This window comes from Epinephelus lanceolatus, chromosome 16 (assembly GCF_041903045.1).
Source record: "Epinephelus lanceolatus isolate andai-2023 chromosome 16, ASM4190304v1, whole genome shotgun sequence".
NCBI classification, from domain to species: Eukaryota; Metazoa; Chordata; class Actinopteri; order Perciformes; family Serranidae; genus Epinephelus; species Epinephelus lanceolatus.
Genome location: NC_135749.1, coordinates 24,407,077 through 24,430,584, shown reverse-complemented (window position 1 = coordinate 24,430,584; position 23,508 = coordinate 24,407,077). Strand labels below are relative to the sequence as shown.

The window sequence follows — 23,508 nt, the reverse complement described above, 5'->3', positions numbered from 1 at the left end:
TGCCGTCACACCAAACACGGCTTTACAGCCTTGTTGTTGTGGTGTACTTTGTCTATGGCCTAATATTAGCGTTTTTCTTCTAGCCCTTGCATTTATGCTTCAAAAATAATTAAAGTAGAGTTCATTTTTGAAGATTATCTTGCTGAACAAAATATGACAGTATCATAAACTTGTTTGCCATAGAGCTTTTTTAACAATTAAAAATCCAATGGAAAAACCCCATTGGCTTTTTGACAAGGGAACTGGAGCGATGTTAACTTCCGGTTGGCTTCCAAAAAAACCTCATCCTCACAACACTGTATAGCTTCCACTTTAGTTTGGTGTGGTATTGTCCGCATTACTACACATGAGTGTAAATATATGGAAAAATGCACATGTAAATACAGTAAGCAGTACACTGACTGAATGCGGAAAAACTGACATATATTGTGAAAACTGAATTTATTTTTCTCAAGACATCTCAGGCTGTTTATCATCTGTACAGTAAACAGATAGACACTGTCAGAATGTTCTCGCACTTCTTCACACTAAAAGAAAAGGGGGGAAAATTTGGAGTTGTTATTATAACATGACGGTTTAATTGGTCTGGCCCACTTGAGATCAAGTTGGACTGTATTTTTTTAACATGTCAGCTCGCTAACATTTACTAATGAGCAACAGCTGACCTAAAGTTGGTTCTTGAGAAAACATTAAGTTATTACAAATCATCTTCTGGGGATCATAAATGTCTGTAAAAAGAAAATTCACGACAATCCTTTCAATAGTTGTCAAGACAATTAACTCAAACTTAAACGTAATGGCGTTACCAGTCATAAATATTATTGACTGGGGGACCATGAGTGTCAAATTGTAATGGTAATACATCCAATATACTTTAGTTTGGACAGACAGACCATCACACTCCTAGATCCACGAAACTAGAAGCTTGTTTTTCAATGAGGCATAATGTGAGGATTGTTTTCTTAATTACTGAGCGTATTACAAATTTATGAACATATTACATTCAAGCACATTTTTGCAACAAAGCCCAATCAGTTTTCCAACCCAACCTTGTTGCTGCTCCACTTCCAAGGAATAAATAATTGATAACTGAAAAACTGTGTTGTAACTGTCAGTCGTCCACGTCCTGAGTGGATCCACAGCACTGAAGAAATGGGAGCACATCGACGAACAGGCTGAACGCATATCAAACAAAGAGGAGAGGCAGAATGTTCTTCATAAATAAAAGCAGCCTCAGGTGCTTATTTTGCTCGCACTAATATTGTGTGCACTCAGCTATATCCGGTAACATAGATGAGCATTAGGGAGGATGAGCAGGAATGTGTGTGATGTGTAGAATAGTGAGGAGAGGAGAGGAGAGGAGAGGAAGACATGCGGGGAAAGTGAGGGATGAAAGACTGGCAGCAGGGAAAATAAGAGAGGAAGGGACGGCTGAGAGAGAGAGAGTATAAAGGCGAGGACAACAAAAAGTGTAGGGAGAGATGTGAGCGGGGTGAGGGTGAGAAAGATAGAAGGGGATCAACATGGTGGACAGCTGGGCCAGGGTCGCGGGGGTCAAGCTCAGGAAGCAGTCGCCCAGCCAATGTCATCCTTTCATCTCGTCTGCTGCAGATGCAGCAACCTAAACTTTGCTCAAATTTAACCTTCCAAAAGCACGGCTTGATCCAACTTTCATTCCTCTCTCTTCTGCTTCCCTGCGCTACCCATCACTTTCTTCCCCTCTCTGCCCTTTTCCATCTGTTCTCTTTTATCTCCCTCTCTTATTCCTGTCACATTTCCTCAGCTCTTAATCTATTTCTTTCCATCGCCCTCCTGCTACATTTCTCTCCATTACTCTCCCTCGTTATGTATCTTTTTCTCATGGTAACTCTCCTACATTCTGTCTCTCTCCACATTAGATGTGGTTGAGTGGAGAGCAAAGTCAATCGTTCCTGCCTAAACCCCTCCAGGAGCCAGAGCTCCTCTCTTCTGCCTAAACAAACTTTGAAGCCAATCAAAGGGCTTATATTATTTTCTGTGGAAGGGGACTGCAGCAGGTGAATACTTTATATTTCAGTGACAGATCCACTCAGAGCGGCTCCTCGCTCCTCTCTTCTCCTCCTCCTCTCTGTGCTAACCGTTGGCTCCGCTCATGATTGATACAGTTCAGTGGCAAAACAAACAAAGCGTGACAAATCCAGATTATTGTCTGTGGGCGAGATAAGGTTATAATGAGAAAGTGCATCGGGGGAAATTGATCCTTTTTCAGGAAGCTGTCTGATTTACTGGGGATGCCAATAATAACTTCCTGTGTGTCCTGCCTCTAATGGGAGGCGGGTGAAGTCGGGGTGGGGGTGGAAGGTTCATGCTAAGAGGACAGATTTCATTACAATGCAATATCCCGAGAAATGCATTTGAGAGGGAGGTTTGGTGGCTAATTATTATCCGTAGCGGTGTATATTGAAAAGCTGTCTGACTGTCATTGTGTATCACAAACAGAGACAGAAATATGAGTTCACACTGGGTGACAGCAGCAGTAAATGAATTATCAATACATAATGGATCTGACCTTTTGTTTCTGTCAAACACAAAAAGGAAAACATTAGATATAAACAATTCACAGACCAGCACCCACAAATGACACGCAGATGCATCATGGGAAAAACTGTGCTTTGGCGTGCTTGGAGAGGCAGCCATGTCTGAGAGGCACTGACAGCCAAGCCACCAACCTACTTGGCTACACGTTAAATCTACACGCCATAGGGGAGAGGAATGGGCCTGCTGACAGGCCAGTTATTAGCCAGGGGAGTGTGGGAGGGATTGCAGAAATTAACATGGATTACTCAAGTATGACTGACAGTTTCAGAAGGGCTTTTTGTGACTTACCGAGTCAACTGGGACTTGCCTTAATTCAGCGAGGGACGTTTTAATACCGTGGGCTGTCTCTGCTATCTTGGCACCGTTGCCTTGGTGAGGACGCCAACAGGGAGGGAATCTTTTTCTGCAACAGATCCCCCATTCTCAGTGGCACAGGCCTTGTGTTCTGCAAATAATGAAGGGATGTGTAGGCGGGCCAGCACTTGGGGTGCGCTTGGTCTGTGCTGTGTTTTGTTTAAAGGAGGGCTTGCCAAATAGTGGCCCCTGTGATCTTTGTCTGGCATATGCCTGACGGCTGCAGTGGTCCTATAAACCCTGGGTGTCATCTGGATCTCTGTCAGATGAGGGGAGTACATCAGATAACCTTGAATTTGATTAGGAATTTAAATTTGATCAGATTAATTGGGAACACACTCTTATACCTAAATAACAGACTCGGTCAATTTCCACTGACTTATTCATATGAGCGGCCCCAAAATGACATATATAGAAGAATGAGTCCTAAAACCTGGAAATGAGTTAGCATTTTAGCATTCCTAGTTCTCTCGCCTCAAAGTCAATGGCTTTTTTAAACGGGTTTCAGTATGTACTGAAATTAGATCTGAGGTTAACACAAGCTTAACTGACTTTCACATCTTGTTGTACGACTTAAAATACATCGTAAATGCCCAACTTATGAATTTTCAAGCCTCTATGTGTTTTAAGAAAGACGATTGCTAACAGCTTTACAGCTCATTGTGGTAGGGATGCTTGGTCCGCCACTGTGATGTAGTTGTGTTAGCTTTTTCAACTTTTTTAACTTCTAGCGATTGTATTTCCGGTTAAAAAAATAATAAAATGTGGTATTAATTTGTCAAGATTATCTTGCAGAACAAAACATGTAAGTATCATAAATTTATGTTTATTTTATGCAATGATCGCAATGGCTTTTTGTTGACGGAACAAGAGCGATGCTAACTGCTAACTGTGTTGACCAAAAAACAACAACAACAAAAAACATCATCCCTGCAGCACTCTATTACTGTTCCAATGGTTACAGTTTGAAACACGTCCTTAACATCATGAAATGGTTGTTAAATTAAGCTGCAAAACTACCTGGTTAGATTTAAGAAAAACATCATGGTTTGGCATCAAATAAGTATTTTATCTCTAATGTTACATGACATACATCACATATGGCATGTCACATACGTCATTAGCGTAGCATGCTACACAAACTAGCATGCTACAAAACATTGTTATTCAAAGAAGTCAACCTTGATTTTGGGAGACAAACAAAGTCCTGTGCTTGTTTGACCAATCCAAGGCCCCTGCCACCGACCCCATAGGCATGTCTTTGATATTTGTACAAGACTACGCAAACTTTGTCACATCACATCACTTCCTCTCCTGCTTCTGTAACAATTACTATGGTCAAAGGAAGACGCCGCCTTACAGTAAACATATGTATGGGTTATAATAAGCTGCTTCAACAGCTGACCTGTGTGGTCTTTTCTGCAGTGACATCGGGCTGTTCATGATGGAGGATGGGGCACTTAATGAGAAAAGCACTGATGCTTTCTACAAGTCTGGATGAAGAATATGGCTTTTATTGTAGGCCTAAATAAAAATTCTATGTGTACACTATACATATAATACTTTTGATCTGTAAGTGTGAATGAGGAGAGACAGAGACAGTCACCGTGGTCTGAACAGAAATTGTGAAAACAGATAAAGTTAGAGAGAAAGGAATGCCAGAGTGTTGTAAAAAAAAAAAAAAAAAGAAAGAAAAAGAAAAAAAAGAAACAGGAAAGCTTGTACATATTGCATGTTTCCGTTTGGTTCCATCTCCCAGGGCCACTGTGGCTGTTTCCTGATGTGGTTTCCATTATTTATCCAGCATCTATTGGACAATATTGGAGCCGTCTCTCAGCTCTGCTGCCATATTGGCAGCAGGACAACGGAGTGAGCAACAACAACGGAAGGGAAAAGGAAGACGCTGCAGTGTTAGTGCACATTCTGTCTGGACTGAATCTGTGTTTGCAGTTAGACATTCATGAGAATGCTGGATTCATTGAAGTCTGGTGCTGTCATTTGGCAGCGCTCAACACTACCTGTATCCAGCCCTTCTGAAAACACACCTTCTTGTTTATTTAGCTGTTGTTTGATTGTTGACAATGAAATTAAGCGAAATCACACAAAGAGCAGCAACTCGCCTGAGCAGCACAGGACATGTATCAAATGCTGTCAATTTCCTCGCTGCTGTGGCAGACACGCAATATGGGATGTACATGAGATTACTCACCTGCCAAAACCAAACAATGGCTAATGTATCTCCGGTTCAAATTACATTTACCATAGGGTGTCATCTCTAAGCTGTTTAATGCATTGTGGGACGAAGGGCTTTAATCAGCGAGGCTCAGTGGAGCCAGCGGATTAAATCACTTTTTATCTGCGCTTCCTTTGACTTTCCCTGTGCTCAGGGTTGCAGTGTAAATCATAATGCGTCCCTGTTGGGCTCACTTCAGTATGGTTTATTGCTGGAGTCACATTTCATAAATTCTATTTATTTTGTGTATTGAGTAAATCCACATGCAGTGAAAAACAAGGATAACTCTTTATTCTCACCTCCAACTACAAAGTTGATAATTTCTCAGAGAGGAGTTTATTGCTCCTACATGAGTGTTAACTCCATCTATCTGCGTGTGTGTTTAGATAGTACACGTATACGTCTATGTCGGGAGAACACATACACACACCTATGTGTACTCTGGCACACATGTACGTTATCCGGAGTATGTGAATGACTTTGTATCTGTGTGCGAGCGTATGCACACTCACAGCCGGCAACAGTGACAGGGAGAGCGGCTGCCGCATTGCACAGAATAGCTAAACAGCTGTAGTGCTCCATCAGGGCTATCGATCATGTCCCTCTCTCTGAATCACAATCAGACGTGGGCAGAGCGGAGAGGCTGGAGAGGGCCTCGGTGACTGGCTTGTTGGACGAAAGCTACGCACCTCTCATATCAACCAGGCCTCGGCAAACAAACCTGACCTGGATAGCTGATTAGATGCATCTATATATGAGTGATGTTGTACTTGTTTCTGTAGAACTTGATGAAATACACGGACAAGTATTTAAGTAAGTTCCTGACCAACACTGCCTTTTTACAATGTTTTATAGCCTATACAGAATCTATACATCATGTTTATTGCACTAATTACTTGTGTTAGTTATAAAAGATGTTTGATCACTACAGGTATTAATATACCACCTCACATTCTGTGCGTGCAGACTGCGTGTAACATTATTAAACCATGTATTGCATCTGAATAACACATGTACTGTAACCACAAGAAAATTAGACATGATTTCATTAAATCTTAACAGTAAGAATAGGGACGCTGTCTAAGTATCATTAGCTGCCATCTGCCATCATCCACCCCACACTGTCTATCAACTCAACATCTCATGTAATCACAAGGAAGTTAGATGTTATTACATTAAAATTTAAACAGGAAGTGTATGGAATCTGTCTATGGCGCCATTAACTGCCATCTGCTAGCATCTCCACGATCCTCTGCTCTGTATGTTCCTGCTCTCCGTGTTGCTGCGTTATCTGCAACTCGATGTTAAACTTCCTGCCAATATGGTGACTTCCTTTCTGTTTATTTTCCCACGGTCAGTTGAATTTAACAGATGACCTGGCACCTGACACCCAGATATTTACTTCCTGGTATGGGACAGCGAGGTTACAACTCAATATCCTTTTGTATTGCCACTGGACACACCTGAGTAGAAGAGGGCAGCTATAACAAGACCAGCCAACATTACACACACACACACACACACACACACACCTCTTGACACAGTGTGATTGAGTGGCTAAGCTGGAAATGCAGAGGCTTGTCAGATATAGGCTTGAGAGGACTGGTGAGCAAGCTTGGTGCATTGAGAAGAGCATGTGTATGCGTACGTGCATGCCTGCATGCTGAGGGGTGCATGTGTGTAGGCATGTACGTGTGTACGTGTGTGTGCTACCGCAGCAACTTTGCGTGTGTTTGTGGGTTATGTTTCAAATGCTAAATGGTGGAAAAAAGGGATTTCATTAGCATTATATGGATGTTGACATTCCATTCAGGTCAACGTTAGTGGTGCATGACTATATTTGTGTTTATGTGGTTTGTGTGTGTGTGTGTGTGTGTGTGTGTGTCAAGGCTCATACAGTGTAGTAGTCATGGCTGTCACACAAGTATGCACATGCACGTGCGCACACGCGCTCCTGCTGTGCTGTGTGTGGCGAGGGGCCCCCGGGGGGTGCCGCTGAACTGTCAAAGCAGGATGGATGAAGAAGCTGCCCTGCATAGCAAGGGACTCTGGGGAAATACCACCAACATGACATACACACACACACACACACACACACACACACACACACATCAACTTTGTCAGCACACAAATACAGTACGTGTGTGTTCCTGCTTTTAAAACTCATAAATTTGAATATGCACGCATGAATCAGAAAACAGACACAAATACAAATGTAGAGAGAGCACATAATGTGCACACTTGTATTTACACACACAAACACACATCTACAAAGGGCTACTCGCTGCCTGTGTGAGAAACAGAAACAGCCCTGAGGTTCTCCGCAGAGGAACATCTGAGTTTGATAACAGAGGAATGTCCAGAGATCTTCATTTAGCAGACAGCAACCCAACATGGCAGCACACATCCTCCACCCCCAGCCTCTTATAAATGGAAAACCGTGGGAAAAGAATCAAAGAAATGACGAGGGTACAATATTCTGACAATCTGGGTGTTACCTTATAAGTGTTACACATAATTCCTCACAGTAATACCAACACTGGGGTCCACAAGTTAATTTCTGAGATCTGTACACAAGGTATCTTTGCATAAAAGAAACCAGGCAGGACAAGAAACAGAGGCAGTCAGAAAAACCTTGTTTCCAAAGTCAGGTTTCCAAATTTCGGGAATAAATTTCTTGGTCAGTACAGAGTAGGGCAGGAATTTCATGGGGACCATGAAGGCCATGGCTGCCAGGCCCCCTCAGTTTGGCCCCATGCCCCTAAAAATATTATATGCCTCGCAGCACAGTGGCCTTGATGCCCTGCCTGCACTAACCCAGCTGATTTAACTTATTTTTTCCCTCTGCCTCTTTCCTGTCAATATGTTTTTTGACACCAGTGTCCTTTGTTTAGATTCTGAATTCTTATTGAACGACATTAAGGGAAATGCTACACACATAATCAGTGGTGGGTTCGATTTCCACTGGTGATTTATGATGATAGTTTTACACAAATCTAGCAGCAGCCAAACTGGAGTCTGAATCAAACCATTAAAATCCAGAGATGACACAGAGACACAGTGATGACAGGAGGAGACTGCAAAGGAGATACTGATAAAGTGTAAACACCAATAACTCACTTTGTTAAATATATTGCTTATTTAAACTGATTTATTTCACTGATAGTTATGGCTGGTATGTATTAAAAACAAAATCATCCCTAACCCTTAAAGATGCAGGATTTTCCTAAAAAACAATGTAACATAAAAAACGCAGAAGCAATCCCTCTCAGTCATCACTTATGACCCACAAGAAGTGTGTGGTGGTGTATTTTTCTGCAGGGACTCTGCCCTTTGCCTGTATTTTCTTATTTTCTTCTTATGTTTTGTATTTGGGATGTTAATGGGTGTGAACCCCCACAGCGCCCAGGTGAAGTCGAGGCTTTATAAAAAGGTAGACACCAGGTGCCAGACCATAAACAGCAGGCATCCAAGAGACACAGAGCTCAAAAAACGCAGAGACAGCGAGGCAAAATGCCAAACACGAGTAGATCTGGGGTTGGCTTTTACTTTCACTTTCGCCGATGACTGGTATACAAATGGTATCCGACAATCCTACATAGTATACTTTTAAGTATAATTCATATTTTTGTGGACTAAAAATCATTTTTTTTTAAATTTGATGGCCATGCTGCACTTGCATTTGGACTTTGTGCCCACAAAAACTGGTAACACCAAAGGCCAAGTGGCCCTGAAAGTATGAAATTCCAGGCCTGGTACAATGTCAACATATATGATAGAAATGTTGGCCAAAATTACAAAAATAAGACCCAAGTCGTAAGAAACTGAGGGATTAATTATGAATTACCTCAAATTACAAATGACAACAACACAAGGATAAATAATAACTCTTGCCACAACCCATCCTGTGTGTACATTCAGGCACACATGAAGGGAGATTTCATGGACCCCTTTAGAGGCATAGTAGCACCAGACCAGAGCAGACCTTGTAAACCTAACTATTCTTAATTCCACAGAAGGATTTCCTCGATCAGGGCAGTAAATCTCCATGCTTGGCACAAGCCTGAACAATCCATTAACAATAATAAAGCCTGAGCGGCCGGGAGATAGACCCTTAAAGGGGAAGGTCAGCCTGATATTACAGCTTTAAAGGTTTCCTATTACGGCTCAACTTCAATATAACCACTCACCTTGCCTTTAATGGCCGCTGGCTATGCAGTGGCTGAGCATATATGGAGATTCTAAATCCAGTCTCTCTGCGATATTACTGTATAGTGGAGGGCGATTTATGGGTCTGTTTCTGTGCCGCTGGTTGGAGGTGTGAGTATTGTTAATAAAATTGCCACAGGGGTGAAGGAGATCTCCTCGGTATCGCCCTGTCTGGCCCCAACGTCCTGCTGGGACGCATGGGAGGCTTCGTGCGCTGCAGCACCTGGCCTCAAAAGTGCTTAGGCAGCATGTTTTTTCCTCATCCCGGCCTTTCCCTCTGACTCTTTCTTTCATATCTTTGCTCTCCTTCCACCTTGCTTTTCTTTTTGCTAACACCTCTTGTCACCCTTGCTCCCTTAGAGACTCGCTCTTGTTTCCAACATTTCCAATGTCTCCTTTTGTTTTAAACTTTTGGGGACAGTGATGCCACTTTGGGCCCCGAATAAAAAAAGACACATTTCTCTGCTAACACACAATGTGGCACAGCCTTGTCTCCACATCTGTCTCCAATTTGTGACATTCTTTCACCCTCTTTTCCCCCTGCCTGTTTTCTCCTTGGCCAGCTTGTTCCACTGTCTAGGGTGACTGCAGAAGAGAAAGATAGGAAGGAGAGAGGACACAGCAACAGAGAGCAGGAGCAGGAGAGGAAAGAGGGGAGAGTGCAAGCTCTTAAGTAGATTGCAAAGAACAGCACAGAGGCATGAGTGTGAATATTAAAAGGGTTTTCTCCTGCCCGAGAAGTTCGAGCCTGCAGCAGCAGCAGCACCACCAGGGAGGGGAAAGAGATGGTGACAGAAAGACAGAGAGAGAGCGAGAGCGAGAAGAAGCGACCTATAGAACCGTCAGCTATTCAGCCATAGCCACGACAGCTAGCTTCAGGTGTCAGAAACGAGGGTGTACACAATCTATCAAGCTGTCCGGCAGATCTGAGATGAGAAATTACCATAATTGAATTAGAAAGGAGATTTCTCATCGCAGAGGTGATGATTTTCCAAGAAAGAAAGGAGAGGAGTGATAGGAGTGCGAGAACAATGTAAAGCGAAGGAGGGGAGAGACTCACCTGGAATGCCTGGCGGGGTTTTCAGGTATTTTCCATTGAAATGCTGTATCACTACTTCACATTTCTCTGTGGACTCCATCCTGCAACAAAAAGTGATACACAGGGTTTAATTTAAAAATACCCACTATCCATTTGCAGCCAAGGTTGACATCTTTTATAGTCCTTCCTTAGAAATAAGAGTACTTAACCTTGACACTAAATGATGGCGCAAAGGGGCAGTGCATGTGGTGAAGATACTGAATTGCTTGATGGTGCAAAAGGAGTTTTTTTTTTTTTGGCAAGACAGTCACTTTTTAACTGTCACAAACACGTAACAATACTCCTGGCATGAGATACAGTTCACCACTTATCCACCCCACAGTACCAGCGCCAACAGGAATATATCGGAGTTAGTTTCTTCCCATAGAGAGCAGTGCTGCAGTTGTTCCATTATTATTTTTTTAATCAGCTCAACATTGCTTGTTTGCATTTTGCACTGGAGCTGGTCACACATGGAGCGAGAGGTTAAATAGTGCCACCGATGACACATTTAACACAACAAGGAGTCACCCACTAGACTGTGTCCTGTTGTTTGGGAAGTATCACATTGTTCATTCAAAAAAAGTCCAGTGACACCATCTGGAGTCAGTCTGTCTATCTGCTGAAAAAAAACGTCATTGTCTGTATGAGTCATAAGTTCATAATGAAATTCAGGATTTGCAGGGAAACAGTTGTTACGCAGGGTTTCTTAAAGTCGGGAAAGACAGAAAGAACAAGCAGTAATGACTCTCATTTCCGGAGAGGGGGAGAGAGAGAGAGTACAGCAAGCTGACTGACTCGTCGTCCCTTTACCAGCCGCTGGATCAAAAGTCTATGGGCCGAGCAGCTGACCAGCAGGAAGGCTCTGATCTCTCACATCATACGCACACAGACACTAATGTCCATACTGTACACACATCACATCAAAACACTTACATAAGTGTATCAAATGTATTGTATTGGTGGCATACACGCACATATCTTTTATCCCTTTGCTGTGGTGTCAGGGGAAATGCAAGTTACGCTCTGTCAGCTGAAATCCAACTCCTGATCTTTTACCCCCTACAATACACTGAAGTCACACAAACACATATATGCCCCATTCTGCTGATTTAAAATAATTTTCTTACGCTGAATTTTAAAACTGTGAGCCAAGGACTGCACAGTGTCTCCATCATCTCACAAAAAGAACAGGTGTCACCTCAGTTTCTTTATCTCACCGCTGCATTACCACTGTGAAGAAAAAATGCTAACCTGCTTCTAGCTCCTAACTTTTAAAGTACTTATTAATTGTTTTTAATGACTTTCAAAAGTGACAAGTGACACTTTAAATTATTGTATTATAGTCTATAACCAGGCTATCAGTTATGCAAGGCTATAGTTTCGCAAAGTGGCGCTTTGAGCTAAATGCTAACATGAGCATGCTAACTTGCTAATTAAAACAATGCTAACCTGATAATGTTAACTAGTTATAATGATTACCATGTAGAGCTGCACAATTATTTTGATCAATATAGAGATCATGATTATTATCATGATTATTCATTGATTTTAGAGACAAAATATTTTTGTTGTAGTACATTCACATTTAAATCATCAGGGCATTGCTTTCACCTTCTTGTTGTGCTACATTCCTGCCAATGTACAACTTAACATCAGGATCTTCCTCACCTAAATTCAGTGCATCTCCTTGATGCAAAATATATATCTCTCAAAGTGTTTAATGGACATGCATCTGTGGCCAAATGGAATGTGATTGCATTTTTTATTTCAGTCTGTCTTTTGCTGCTGGATGGATATAATGATCCATTGTACAGCGTCGCTGTTATGGATGTCTGAGTTGACACTGGACAAGGACGGGGATTCAGTGAGGTAACATTAGTGATGTTATTCTTTTTGGCCTTCATGCATTTATCATATTCCAGTTTGTGGTGTGCAGCGCGGTGGTGCAGTGGTTAGCATTGTTGCCTCACAGCAAGAGGGTTCCTGGTTCGAACCCAGGGTGGGGGAGCCCTTCTGTGTGGAGTCTGCATGTTCTCCCTGTGTCAGCGTGGGTTCTCTCCGGGTACTCCAGCTTTCTCCCACAGTTAATTGGTGACTCTAAATTTGCCCATGGGTGTGAATGGTTGTCTGTCTCTGTGTGTCAGCCCTGTGATAGTCTGGCAACCCGTCCAGGGTGTACCCTGCCTCTCACTCAGTGTCAGCTGGGATAGGCTCCAGCCCCCCTGCCGCCCCCAACAGGATAAGTGGTTACAGAAAATGGATGAATGAATGAGCTTATGGTGCTTTTCAGGTGGTTGAACAGGTGAGTTGTGTTGCTTTGCAGCGCAGACACAAGTCTAGTGCACTCTTTGCATATGATTTGTTTCTTTTCTTAATCACCTGCTTTATCACCTGCCCTAAATGACTTCCAAACGGCTGATCATGATCGGTTTCAAGGGACTAGCTCTTTGCTTTCCATGCGTTTGATTTCTGTTTTGTCCGTCTGTTCTCTATTGTATAGGTTACTATTCTACTCTGGACTGCAGCCACAACATTCAAGAAATGGTAGTTATTTCAGGAAGAGCTTGATATCATATAAACCATAATTTTTTTTATGAGCGTAGCATTTTAAACATTGGTACCACAGTCAATCACGTTCTATTCAATTGTGATTGTGGGAGGCCAAGATCGAGGTCAATATTATTAATTGTGCAGCTCCATGTTTACCATCTTCGTTTACTATGTTAGCATGCTAATTAGCACTAAACACAAATTAAAGCTGAGGCTGGTATGCATGTTATTAGATTTGAAACATTAGTTTAGCTGGAAATTTTGACCTGATGATGGTGCTACATGGAAAGGCAGAAGATGCCAAAGTCATTATAATCCATCCTGTAGGGAGCATGAATGTTTGTACCAAATTTAATGGCAATCCATCCAATTTTTGTTTACAAAAAATTTCACATGTGACTGAAAACTAGGACTGTAAACATCACGGTGGCACTAGAGGCAAAGTGAAGGGACTGCCAAAATCATTAGAATTCATCCGTGGTGGAATATGAATGTGTGTAAAATTTTGTTAGAGTAACATCAAAACACACAGCCTCATGCATGAATTTGCACCAGTGTACATATGTTACCATGCAAATTCTTTAATATATACTCACAAAGGACTCATATTAAAATGAGAGCGTTTTTAAATGCGGGCTTGAGTGATTGCTGTGCCTATGCTTATGGTAATATGCTCTTGGAATGTGCAGAATTCATTGCTTTCCAGATTTTCATGCTTTATTCGCTCTCACCTCCAAGAATACTCATATCATTCTGTCAGCCTCTCACTTCTCCATCCTCTGTCTCTCATCCCTCTCCCATCTCTACCTCCATCCTTCTTCTTTTTTTTTTTTTACCATAGCTTCTTTATCGCTCCCTCCATCCCATCCATCTTACTCCCGACCCGTCTGCACCTCTTCTTTTTGACGTCTCTCTCATTCCTCCCCGTCTTTCAACCTTGGTTTTTTCCTCCATCTTTCACCGTTACCCTCCCTCTCTCCCTCGTCATCCCTCTCACTCTCCGTGCCCTCCTTTTCTTTCCTCTCCGTCTATCCGTTTGTTTCTCTGTGACGTCCCGTCCACATCCCTCTCTCTTTTCCTCTCCCTACTTCTCTTTTTAGAATATGTAATCTTTCACACTTCCTGGCATCATCCATCTCTCACTGACCCTGTATCCATCCTTTCCCCCCCATCTCTCTTTCTTTTCCTTCTGTTCCCTGTTGCGTTTGGGAAGACACTGCCAAACCAGCCAGTGTGACTCATCTGATCACTAATCGTGACAACTGGCCTTTAACACATCACTAGCACTCAGCAACTGAAAACTAGATCTGTATAACACTGCTCAGCTGATTTAAAGAGTATATAAGAGTTGGGTGTAGTTTGAACATTTAAAATTTTTATTTAATGTGTGATATTTTTCTTTAAACAAAAGAAACCAGACTTTTAAAATGTTAAATATCCCATTTAAATAAGTGACAGTTTGATTGAAGATTAAGGAAAGAGATTAAAAATATGCAGAAGTATTCAATACACAGCACAAAAAAGTATTTAGGTTTGATGATATCCAGCTCTACGTCATATATAAAAGTATTTTGGATACAGTTTGAAACAAAGAAAGAGAAGATGGATGTCAATGCCTTTACAGATAGCCCAAATATTTTTTTTATAAAAAGACAGCTGAGACAATTCCCAAAATTTCAATTTCTCACTTTGTTTACGGAAATTACGGCCCGACCCGGCTGTAATTTCCGTAAACAAAGTGTCCACCGCTATCCTCGGGCTCGGACGGGCCAGGCTCCTCATAATAGACCTAGGCTATGGAACCAACTACTTATCTCACCTTGGGGGGTGGGGCCGTATATCTCTGTATATGCTTTGGTAGCATCCTTTGATGAAAGCATCATTCCATAAAGCTTTGCTGAATATAAATTAATGCACAGTGTGTTTATGTTTACATGTAATCTGTATGCATGTATGCGCGCATTCATAATATGTTTCTAATCCATGTTCACACACACAACACAGTTATACAAACATGCCAATAACCCTTCCATAATGCTTTCACTTCAGGAGTTGACACAGAGGGGATCTGCATGAGGCACAGCTAACCTCTTTATCACTTTATTGCTCCCTTTCACTGGAACCTAACAACGTAGTGCTTGTTAAATAATGTGGTTTATGTGGTTGTGTACTGCATCGTCAAAACAAAGGCTGTTTTGACATTATTTGTTGTGGTGTTTTTGCTTTCCATCTTAAAAGCGGGGCTGGAAATCAGGCTGGATGCATCACACATCTCCGGAGTTTCAAGTGATTCTCTGACTGGAAGTGTTGATGCTCAGCCTCCCTCGCTATTCCCCTGTGCTCTTTCTCCATCCTCCTCACACCCCCTCTGGCTATTCATTGTTTGCCTCCTCCTCAACGCTGTCTCTCCTTCGCTCTTTCAAGCAGGCAGGTAGACAGAAAACAGGTGGGTAGACGAGGAGTAAATAAGGCAGACGGGCTGTTAGGCAGTCATATGGAAACAAAGCGGTCAGCCAGACTGTCTGTTGGTCAGAAAAGCTTTTGGGGTAGCCATTCAGAGAGAGAGGCAGCCAGGTAGGCGGTGAGGCAGGCTGGCTTTTCTCTGTGTGCTGCTGGTTAATGGCATCAGGTGCTGCTGTCTGCAATGATTAGTGCTGGGGCTGGAGTAATGGGCTCTGATAACAGTAATGGATCGGCCCACAAACACTTAGCTCAGTTTACTCTCTCTAATGCCCCTCATGGCCCAACCCTCAGCAGCTGTCTGTCTGTCTGTCTGTTGACACAGCTAACGGGAGCTCTACAATTCATAAAATACATTGATTTCTTTTTTCCCTCGCTTCTTTTTCTGACCTGTACTTATCAATTACACAAAAAACCTTCTCATTTTTTTTTTCTTTTTTGCTCCTTATCTAACCAAACACCGCTCATTTATGTCTCACATTTTCTCCCAGACACCCACACTCACTCGTTTCACTTTCTATTCCTCAATCTTTCCCTGTCCACACTGCCTTCTCCTTCCCATCACCTTCGCTTTCTCTTTATAATAACCTCTATGATTAGTTCTTTTTACCCGGCCATTGTTTCACACTCCCGTCCCCCCTCTCTCTCTCTCCCTTTTCCATCATGTCTCTTCGTCCTCCCACTGAGGGCTGCTGGAACAGGTGGCCTGTGGCAGGTTGTTGCTGTGCTCTGCTTGTTGGTCTGCAGGAAGCTGCCTACCTGTCTGTGTGTGTACGTGTGAGAGTCTGCTCACTAATGTGTGTGCTGGCGCTCGTGCATGCTCTTATGCACATGTGCGGGGGCTGTCTGTGCATATGCTCAAGTTTGTGCATAAGTACCTGTTTGTGTGTGTTTGTGCCTGTCTCCTGCTGTAACTCTCGGTAATAGAGAAGGGAATAGGAGAGGAGTTCAGCCAGAGCAGGTGATTAAGAAAAATCCCTGCAAGATGGCGGCTCTGTGGCCGTCAGTGGCCTCCTCTGGGTAAACAAGGGAGGAATGTGTGGAGGGGAATGAGAGCCTGGTGGCTGCTGCCGAGGACAAGGACAGAGTGGTTTATGACTTTGGGGGATTAACAAGCTGAAATGGAAACTTTTCTAAGTAGAAAAAGAAGTAAACTGTTCAGTGTTGGGATTGGTGGTGGAAATGTAGCAGCACCGGCTATACTGTTAGGACGAGGGGGGGTAATTAAAGGTATCCGTGAATGTGTGAGAATATACAGGCATCCATTACTAGGCACATACACAGAGACACACACACTCTGATGCACAGGCATGAACAAAGATGAACTCATCGACTGGCAGACGCTCTGTCAAACAAGCCTGGCAAACAAATCACCTTTTAAAGTTTCCACTGCCTGGAGGCAGGATTCATTGGACAAGTGTCTCTTTAGAGTGAACGTGTGCATGCACATAGTACGTACAAGTGTGTGCCAGTATGCCAGTGCATGTATTTGGGTCCATTTGTGTGCATTTTGGTCTATGCATTTGCACACAGACATCCATTTGCAAATTGCAGCATCCATTGAGCATGGGAAGGGCAGGGACACGAGACTTAATCACATAAATATGTACAAGTAAGTATGGAATTAAAGTTGGACCACAGTGTAGTGTGAGGGCACGTGTACTGTAATCCATTAATTAAAAATCACTTATCGTTTCCATAGTAGCTTAGGGATAGGAATCGAGAATTAGCTCCAGTTGAGAACTGGTTCCAAATTGTCTGATCCATGTGAATCGTATGCCTCTGAGCTAATCCTTTATAGATGCCAGCATTTTTTTCCGACACACATTACAAAAAAAAAATGGCATCAACCTCATGCCTTTATGCTGCTTGAAACTTACAATAAGAATAAGTCATGGCAGAGAGAAAGAAATGGTCCAAAGCATGGCTCCATTTCACAAGGAACACTGCTTGTAATGTCTGTAAAATGACAATTCCAGGTAAGGGTGGAAACACCAGCAATGTGCTGACACATCTGTCTTCACAACATAGGCTTAAATTCCAGGACTGCCATGTATTTGACACTCTACGCACGAATGCCACTGCCTCCTGACCGAGCAGCACGTCCGTTACTGAGGGTAAATATTCTGTGGCATAATATCATTAGCACCGTGCAGGCAGGCTTAACTGATTTTTTCCTTTGATGGAAACCTAAATGAAAGCAAATGTTGAACAAATATTCACCTACATGTACGAGGGACGTGCACAATTAGCCAACTAGGCGATTAAATGTTGTTACCCTCACTGGTCGGCACCAGAATTACTAGTCGGTTAAACTTGCAGCTGCTCTGACCATCAACGATACCCTGTTTAAACATTAGGGAAGTTAGTCGATAGGAAAATCTCTTACATCTAAACTAGACTCAAAGATAATAAAAACAGTTGCATTGATGCTGATAATCTGTGTAGGCCTTCCTTTTTCCGCACAGAAAATTGATTACGAATAAATAAGTGGATCAATAAAGAGTCAGACCAATAATCAAGTATCAATAAAATCTCACAAACTCCCATCCCTTTAAGAGCAGCATTAGTATTGTGTACCTGGCGAAGCCGACTCCTCTGCTGACCCCGTTGGCATCCCTCAGTATCCTCGTGGAGATGACGTGACCCAGGGGCTTCAGCATGTTCTCCAGCTCCTGCTCATCCATAGACACTGGCAGGTTGGAGATGTACAGGTTGGTGGGGTCCTGCTCCTGTTGCTGCAAGGCCAGGGGTTTGAAGAGTAGGGGGAGGATTGAGAGAGGAGGGAGGAGGAGAAGGGGAGAGGAAAAGATGAGAAATAATGTATCACCAACAATTGTCTGAACTGTGAAATACGCATCAGCTTTGTGTTGTGGGCCGTCACGTTACACATCACAATGCTGCCAACGGTGGAATCAAAATCTGGCTGAACTAACATGACGTTTGACCTTAGTGACACTCCCACATTGATCTGCTCACATGTCATATGGATGCACCAGTAGTGCACGGTGCCTCCAGCTCTGTGCGTGACACACATAGTGTGTGGGCTGCATTATGGATTTGCATGAGTGAAAAGCATTCTGACGGTGCAAGTCTGTATCAACATCTTGCATGCCGTGCATATTTACAATACTTTGTTTGGCGTCTTCTGGGTGTGTTTCGTTTTAAACCAATCTTAAGTGTTCAATTTAAAAATGAAGAGAAAGAGAGATAGAAACAAAGAGAGGCTGTGTAGTGTGTATTGTACAACAGCATTTTTCTCTGTTGTGCCCAGAGGCTGCTGCTAGCTAGGTGAAGCTACACAGCTGGTGGTGGGTTGAGCCTGAGGTAGCAGCAGGCCTGTTGAGCTCTACAGCACAACAGCTGGAAACAGCAGCCCCAGCCCCACCAGTCAATCAGTCACTGAGCCAGGCAGCCACCATGTAAGCCAACCAGCTATCCATCCATCCATCTATGCTACAAGTCAGTCAGTCTCTAAATTAAGCATGAAACTACATTATATCATCCTTATCTCTAATTATGTATCTTTATGGTGCTGTTTGCACGTCAGCATATTCTTCTCTCACATATCAAATTGCAATCAATCCATCCTACCACCCCAGTAATAAGTAAACTATCCAATCAGGCAGAGCTCTCATTCATCACATCTCGTCTTTATCAGACATCAACACCTCCAAACCTTCCCTCCAACAGCAGCCAGGACCACAAGGGCAAGAGCAATATTACAAAAAGCTATCTATGCTGTGGTTAGTGGCCAGAGTGATGTGACTAGTGAGTACTGCAACATTACGATAAGATTTACATCCACTTCAGATCACGAGTATCAGAGGGTAGAGGGTTAATCTTGTACCATCTCTCTCAAATTTGGGTCCATCAACTGAATCCATTCAGCTGAGAGAAAATTAATAGATGTGGAACTTTTGGATAATTCTGAAAGGATGTTTTGAGGCTGCCCTTGTGAACTGCACTTAAAAATTCTGTATTTAACGAAATGAATCACAAGTAAAATATCCTCTCACCCGTAATAACAGCCTCTCTTATCAGAGGGTTACATATTAATCCAGTTTAGATCAATATTGTGAGCAGTGGAGGGCTTTCCAAAGGAGCATCGCCATTTAGAAAGGCAGTAATCTGTGTGATGGTTGGGCTCTATTATGTGATAATAAGGAAGGCTACTGAATCTATCTTGAATAACAATGGCAATTTAGCAAGACATACATCTTTAAAAAGTTATGGAATGGTATTAACGTGAAAGAAAAAAAAAAAAATTTCATTAGTTCAGCAGTGGCTAAGTTGGATCGGCCAAGTCTAGTCTCATAAATCTTAATAACTGGCAACAAGACAAGAGAAGAAGAGAAGCAAGGACAAGGAGGGGCTGTAACTGACTTTGCCGGAAGTAAATTAAAGAGAAACTTAGTTATTCTCAACCTGGACCCTACGTTCTCATGGTTGTGTGTCTAAGTGACTAATAGAAACAACAATTTTTAAAATTGGTCCGTGACTGAGCAAGAGCACTACTACTGTAACCACTAGCAAAAGTAATGCATCATCATGTACGTCCACTAAAAGTGCTCGTTTTTGCCACTGACAGGCTCAGATTGTTACTATAAGTGGCTGTTGTGATAATTGCAATATTGCAATACCACGCTGTTGAGATGCCAACTGCGGGGGATGGCAGGCAACCGCCACAACCGCTTTGGTCCCATTGTTTTTTTAAACAATTTTTTTGCATGGGAGCGCTGCGTATTCACACTAGGCTACAAATGCCAGCAGTGTGACAAGGCGTTGGGCATCTGTTCTGCACTGAGAGCTGGACATTTGCCGTTTTTTGCTGGTTGCCGAGAATTGAAGAACATTCAACTTTGGGTAAAACCCTGCAGCTACTTGTCACTGTCACTATTTACCCAGCGGCTAATCACAGTGGAGGAGGGGAGGGACAACTAGCCTACCACAAAGACCAACCGTCACATCGCTCAACAACAACAACAGAGGACAATTTTATACTGATTCCACCCTTGCTAGAGCAAGTAGGTACTACACCTTGCGCTGACAGTTTTACTTGCGTGGATAGTCTATATCATACTAACCAGACACAACCAAAGCATCTCAACTGAAAACTGCTGTACCCCCAATCCACGGTGGGTGCTCCTTGGACTGGACTTGGCTCTGACCTGTCAAGGCATGGACACAGGACCTCTGGAGGGTGTTCTTTGGTGTCTGGCACCAACTTGTTGGCTTCAGATCTTTGGGGTACCAGCAAACCCCACAGATGTTTGATCAGACTGGGATTTGGGGAATTTGGAGGCAAAGAGGCCCAGAGTGGTTATATGCAGCTCTCTCTTGATACTGGACCAATTTCAAGAATTGTTGTCCCCATTAGTCACTTAGACACAAAACATTTGAAAATAGGGTCCAGGTTGAAAAATACAGAAGTTTCCCTTTAGGACAATATGTACGTAACTAAAATTTTGTATACTACAGTTTTCATTCCTAATCCAAAAGGAGATTTGTACTCTGTTAGCACTTTACTTTGTATTTAGCTGATTTTTTATTCAAATAAATGGCACAAAAAACAAGAAATGTGGATTTTCAGTGATCTTCTCCACATGCATATGCAGTATACTGTAAACAGCAACTTCAGTACAGAAGCCTGTCTTCTTCTCAGTCGGGGGTTGTGGAGATACTTCAGTTGCAGCCTGCATGTAAACAGCGTCTTTGAGAATCTTTACAGACTCTCTGTGCTTCGCCACAGGCAACGCTGTCTCACTCTGTTCTTGTTTTGCTTTCTGTTGACGGTCGGAGGAAGAGGTTAAGGAGGAGGAGAGGAAGTGCCTCCACCACCGTCCTGCCTCCATCTCTCCATCTGTCAGAGGAGAAGACTGGTCCCTCCCCTGATTAATTAGCCGTCTTATCTGACAGGACATGTTTGATCTGATTAAAGCCTTTGGGAGAAAGCCCGTGCCCGATGTGAAAGCACGGAAACCACAGCTCTTTCTCCTTTAACCAGGAACTCAATTACCTAACTTCTGGGCAAACTAAACTCCTCCTTTTCCTGCAGGTTTGTCACATTTATGCGCTTCACAAAGATCTCACAAGAGTTTGTATAACACAGGATTTGGCAGTGAATGAGGCTTAATTAAATCTGCCCATAAAAAATCTACTGTACATGTGTCACTTTCCTGCTAAGTCCCTTTGGTGTGTGTAGCCGTGCAGCTGTGCTCTCCTTTGAGTTTTATTGGTTATGTGAGGCGATGTTTTTCAGGATTATGTCAAATAGGCTTCTTATTCCAATGCAGACAGGAGGTCCGGATCAAAGAGTTAACTGACTGACTCAGTCGCCGGGCTAAGCCAATGATATGAGAGTTTAGATGTGTGTACACTTTTGAATGAAAGCACTCTCTCCTATAAGCATGCGACAGTACACGCGATGAAAGAGCGCGACAGAACGTGGAGCAGTAATTTGTGTGCGTGGGCTAATAGCAGAGGGCTCCGTTTGCTGGGGGGATTATCGCGGGGAGGCCTCATTTACGCACGGCCGCCTCGCTAAGTTTCCTCTTTGATGACGTTCCGCACCACAAAGCCCTAAATACCCAGATGAGAAGGTTACAGGGAGGAGTGGAAATGGGAGCATTTTGACGGGAGGTGAGACGGGCTGCCCCATTCCACGAGGAGATTTAATTTCCTTTAATGTCAGCCTTCACACACGCTCTGCTGTCAGGCTATGAATGAAACGGTAATTGAGGTGTGTGTGCGTGTGTGTGTACCTGTGTATATATCCTATCTCAGGGTAATTATGCGTCTCTTCCATCAAATCTATATAGTGTAATGCTGTCTTTTTTTTTTTTTTTTTTCTTTCGCTTTGTGTGTACGATTCTTGTGTGTGTGATGGCATTTTGTGTCCGTCCCCTCGCCATTGACCAGTGTTGTAGAAGGCTAATGGAAAGGCTCCAGGCTGCGCTGAGCCTTTGATGAGCATGATTCCTTCACCTTGCCACCAGGAGGACAGGGGGAATCCAACTGTGTGTGGGTGTGACAGGAAGGGGGGAGGCGGCCGACGTGTCATTTCCCGCTGACGGATGGCCCACTCGCTCGAGCTGACAGCCCTGTAGCTGTTATTTCATTTCGATACCCTGCTCTGTTTACCTCACTGTAATTTCTGAGAACATTACCATGCTACAGGGGAAGGGAGGGGAGGGGGGAGTATTAGTGGAAAGGAAAAAAAGATCTGGGTTAAGTGAAAAAAAAAGAAAAAAGAAAATGGGAGTTATAGATCACGGTGCAAAAGGTGAAAGAGTGAAAAGGTAAGAAAGAAAAAGCTGCGGAGAAAGACAGAGACACAGGCAGCTGACATGACAGGCAGATATAACACATTAAAGGGAGCCCTTGTTGCCTTTGACAACGCTTGAGGGAAAAAGAGACGTCAGCCGATAGAAGTCTCACGTTCCGCCTATGGGGCTCTCAGGGCTGTATCCATTTAACTGATAAAAGTTAGACAGATAGATATGTGTCTTGACCAGGGGCACTGCATCGGAGCTGCCCTCGCTCCTCACTCTTTCCTCCTGCTATGTCTCCCAGACTTCTTTACCTCATTCTATCTTTCTTTTCTCCCCTTTTCATACCACTGACCTCTCCATAGCCTCTCTTTCACCAACTCTTCTTTTTGTCTTTTCATTTCTTACTCACTTCAGCAACCTCACACCATCTCTCCTCTGTTACTACTTCCCAGAGGCGTGGACTTGAGTCAGACTTGAATCACAAATTTGATGACTTGAGAGTCTACTTGATAACACTCGATACCTCCCCCACAAGCGAATCAATCTCTCCCAATCAGAGCGATCGAAGGGCGGGTCATGCCTTAGCTATCCTAGGAAATGCAAATTTGCCTCCCCTGAGCCCAAAAGATTAAAAAGTATGTTATTTAAAAAGCGTGCCATGAGTCAATTCATTTCCTGCATCAACTGATATTAATGCTTTTCATTCCCAGGTCAGCACATGATTCCCAAGATCCACTCTGTTTGAACCAATCCGACAGCATCCAATCAAG

The 23,508-nt window shown here is 43.0% G+C and overlaps 1 protein-coding gene across 9 annotated transcripts in view; it reads right to left on the bottom strand.

The window, feature by feature from the left end:
* Positions 1-23,508, bottom strand: part of LOC117263777 (RNA-binding motif, single-stranded-interacting protein 3) — a 385,852-nt gene that overhangs the window by 83,879 nt on the left and 278,465 nt on the right. For all 9 annotated transcript variants that reach the window (XM_078175662.1, XM_078175657.1, XM_078175660.1 and 6 more), the window contains 2 exons: positions 18,045-18,202; positions 10,434-10,513 (listed from right to left, as the gene is read on the bottom strand). In XM_078175662.1, the coding sequence (XP_078031788.1) occupies positions 10,434-10,513; positions 18,045-18,202 (238 nt within the window). The remainder of the gene's footprint in view (positions 1-10,433; positions 10,514-18,044; positions 18,203-23,508) is intronic.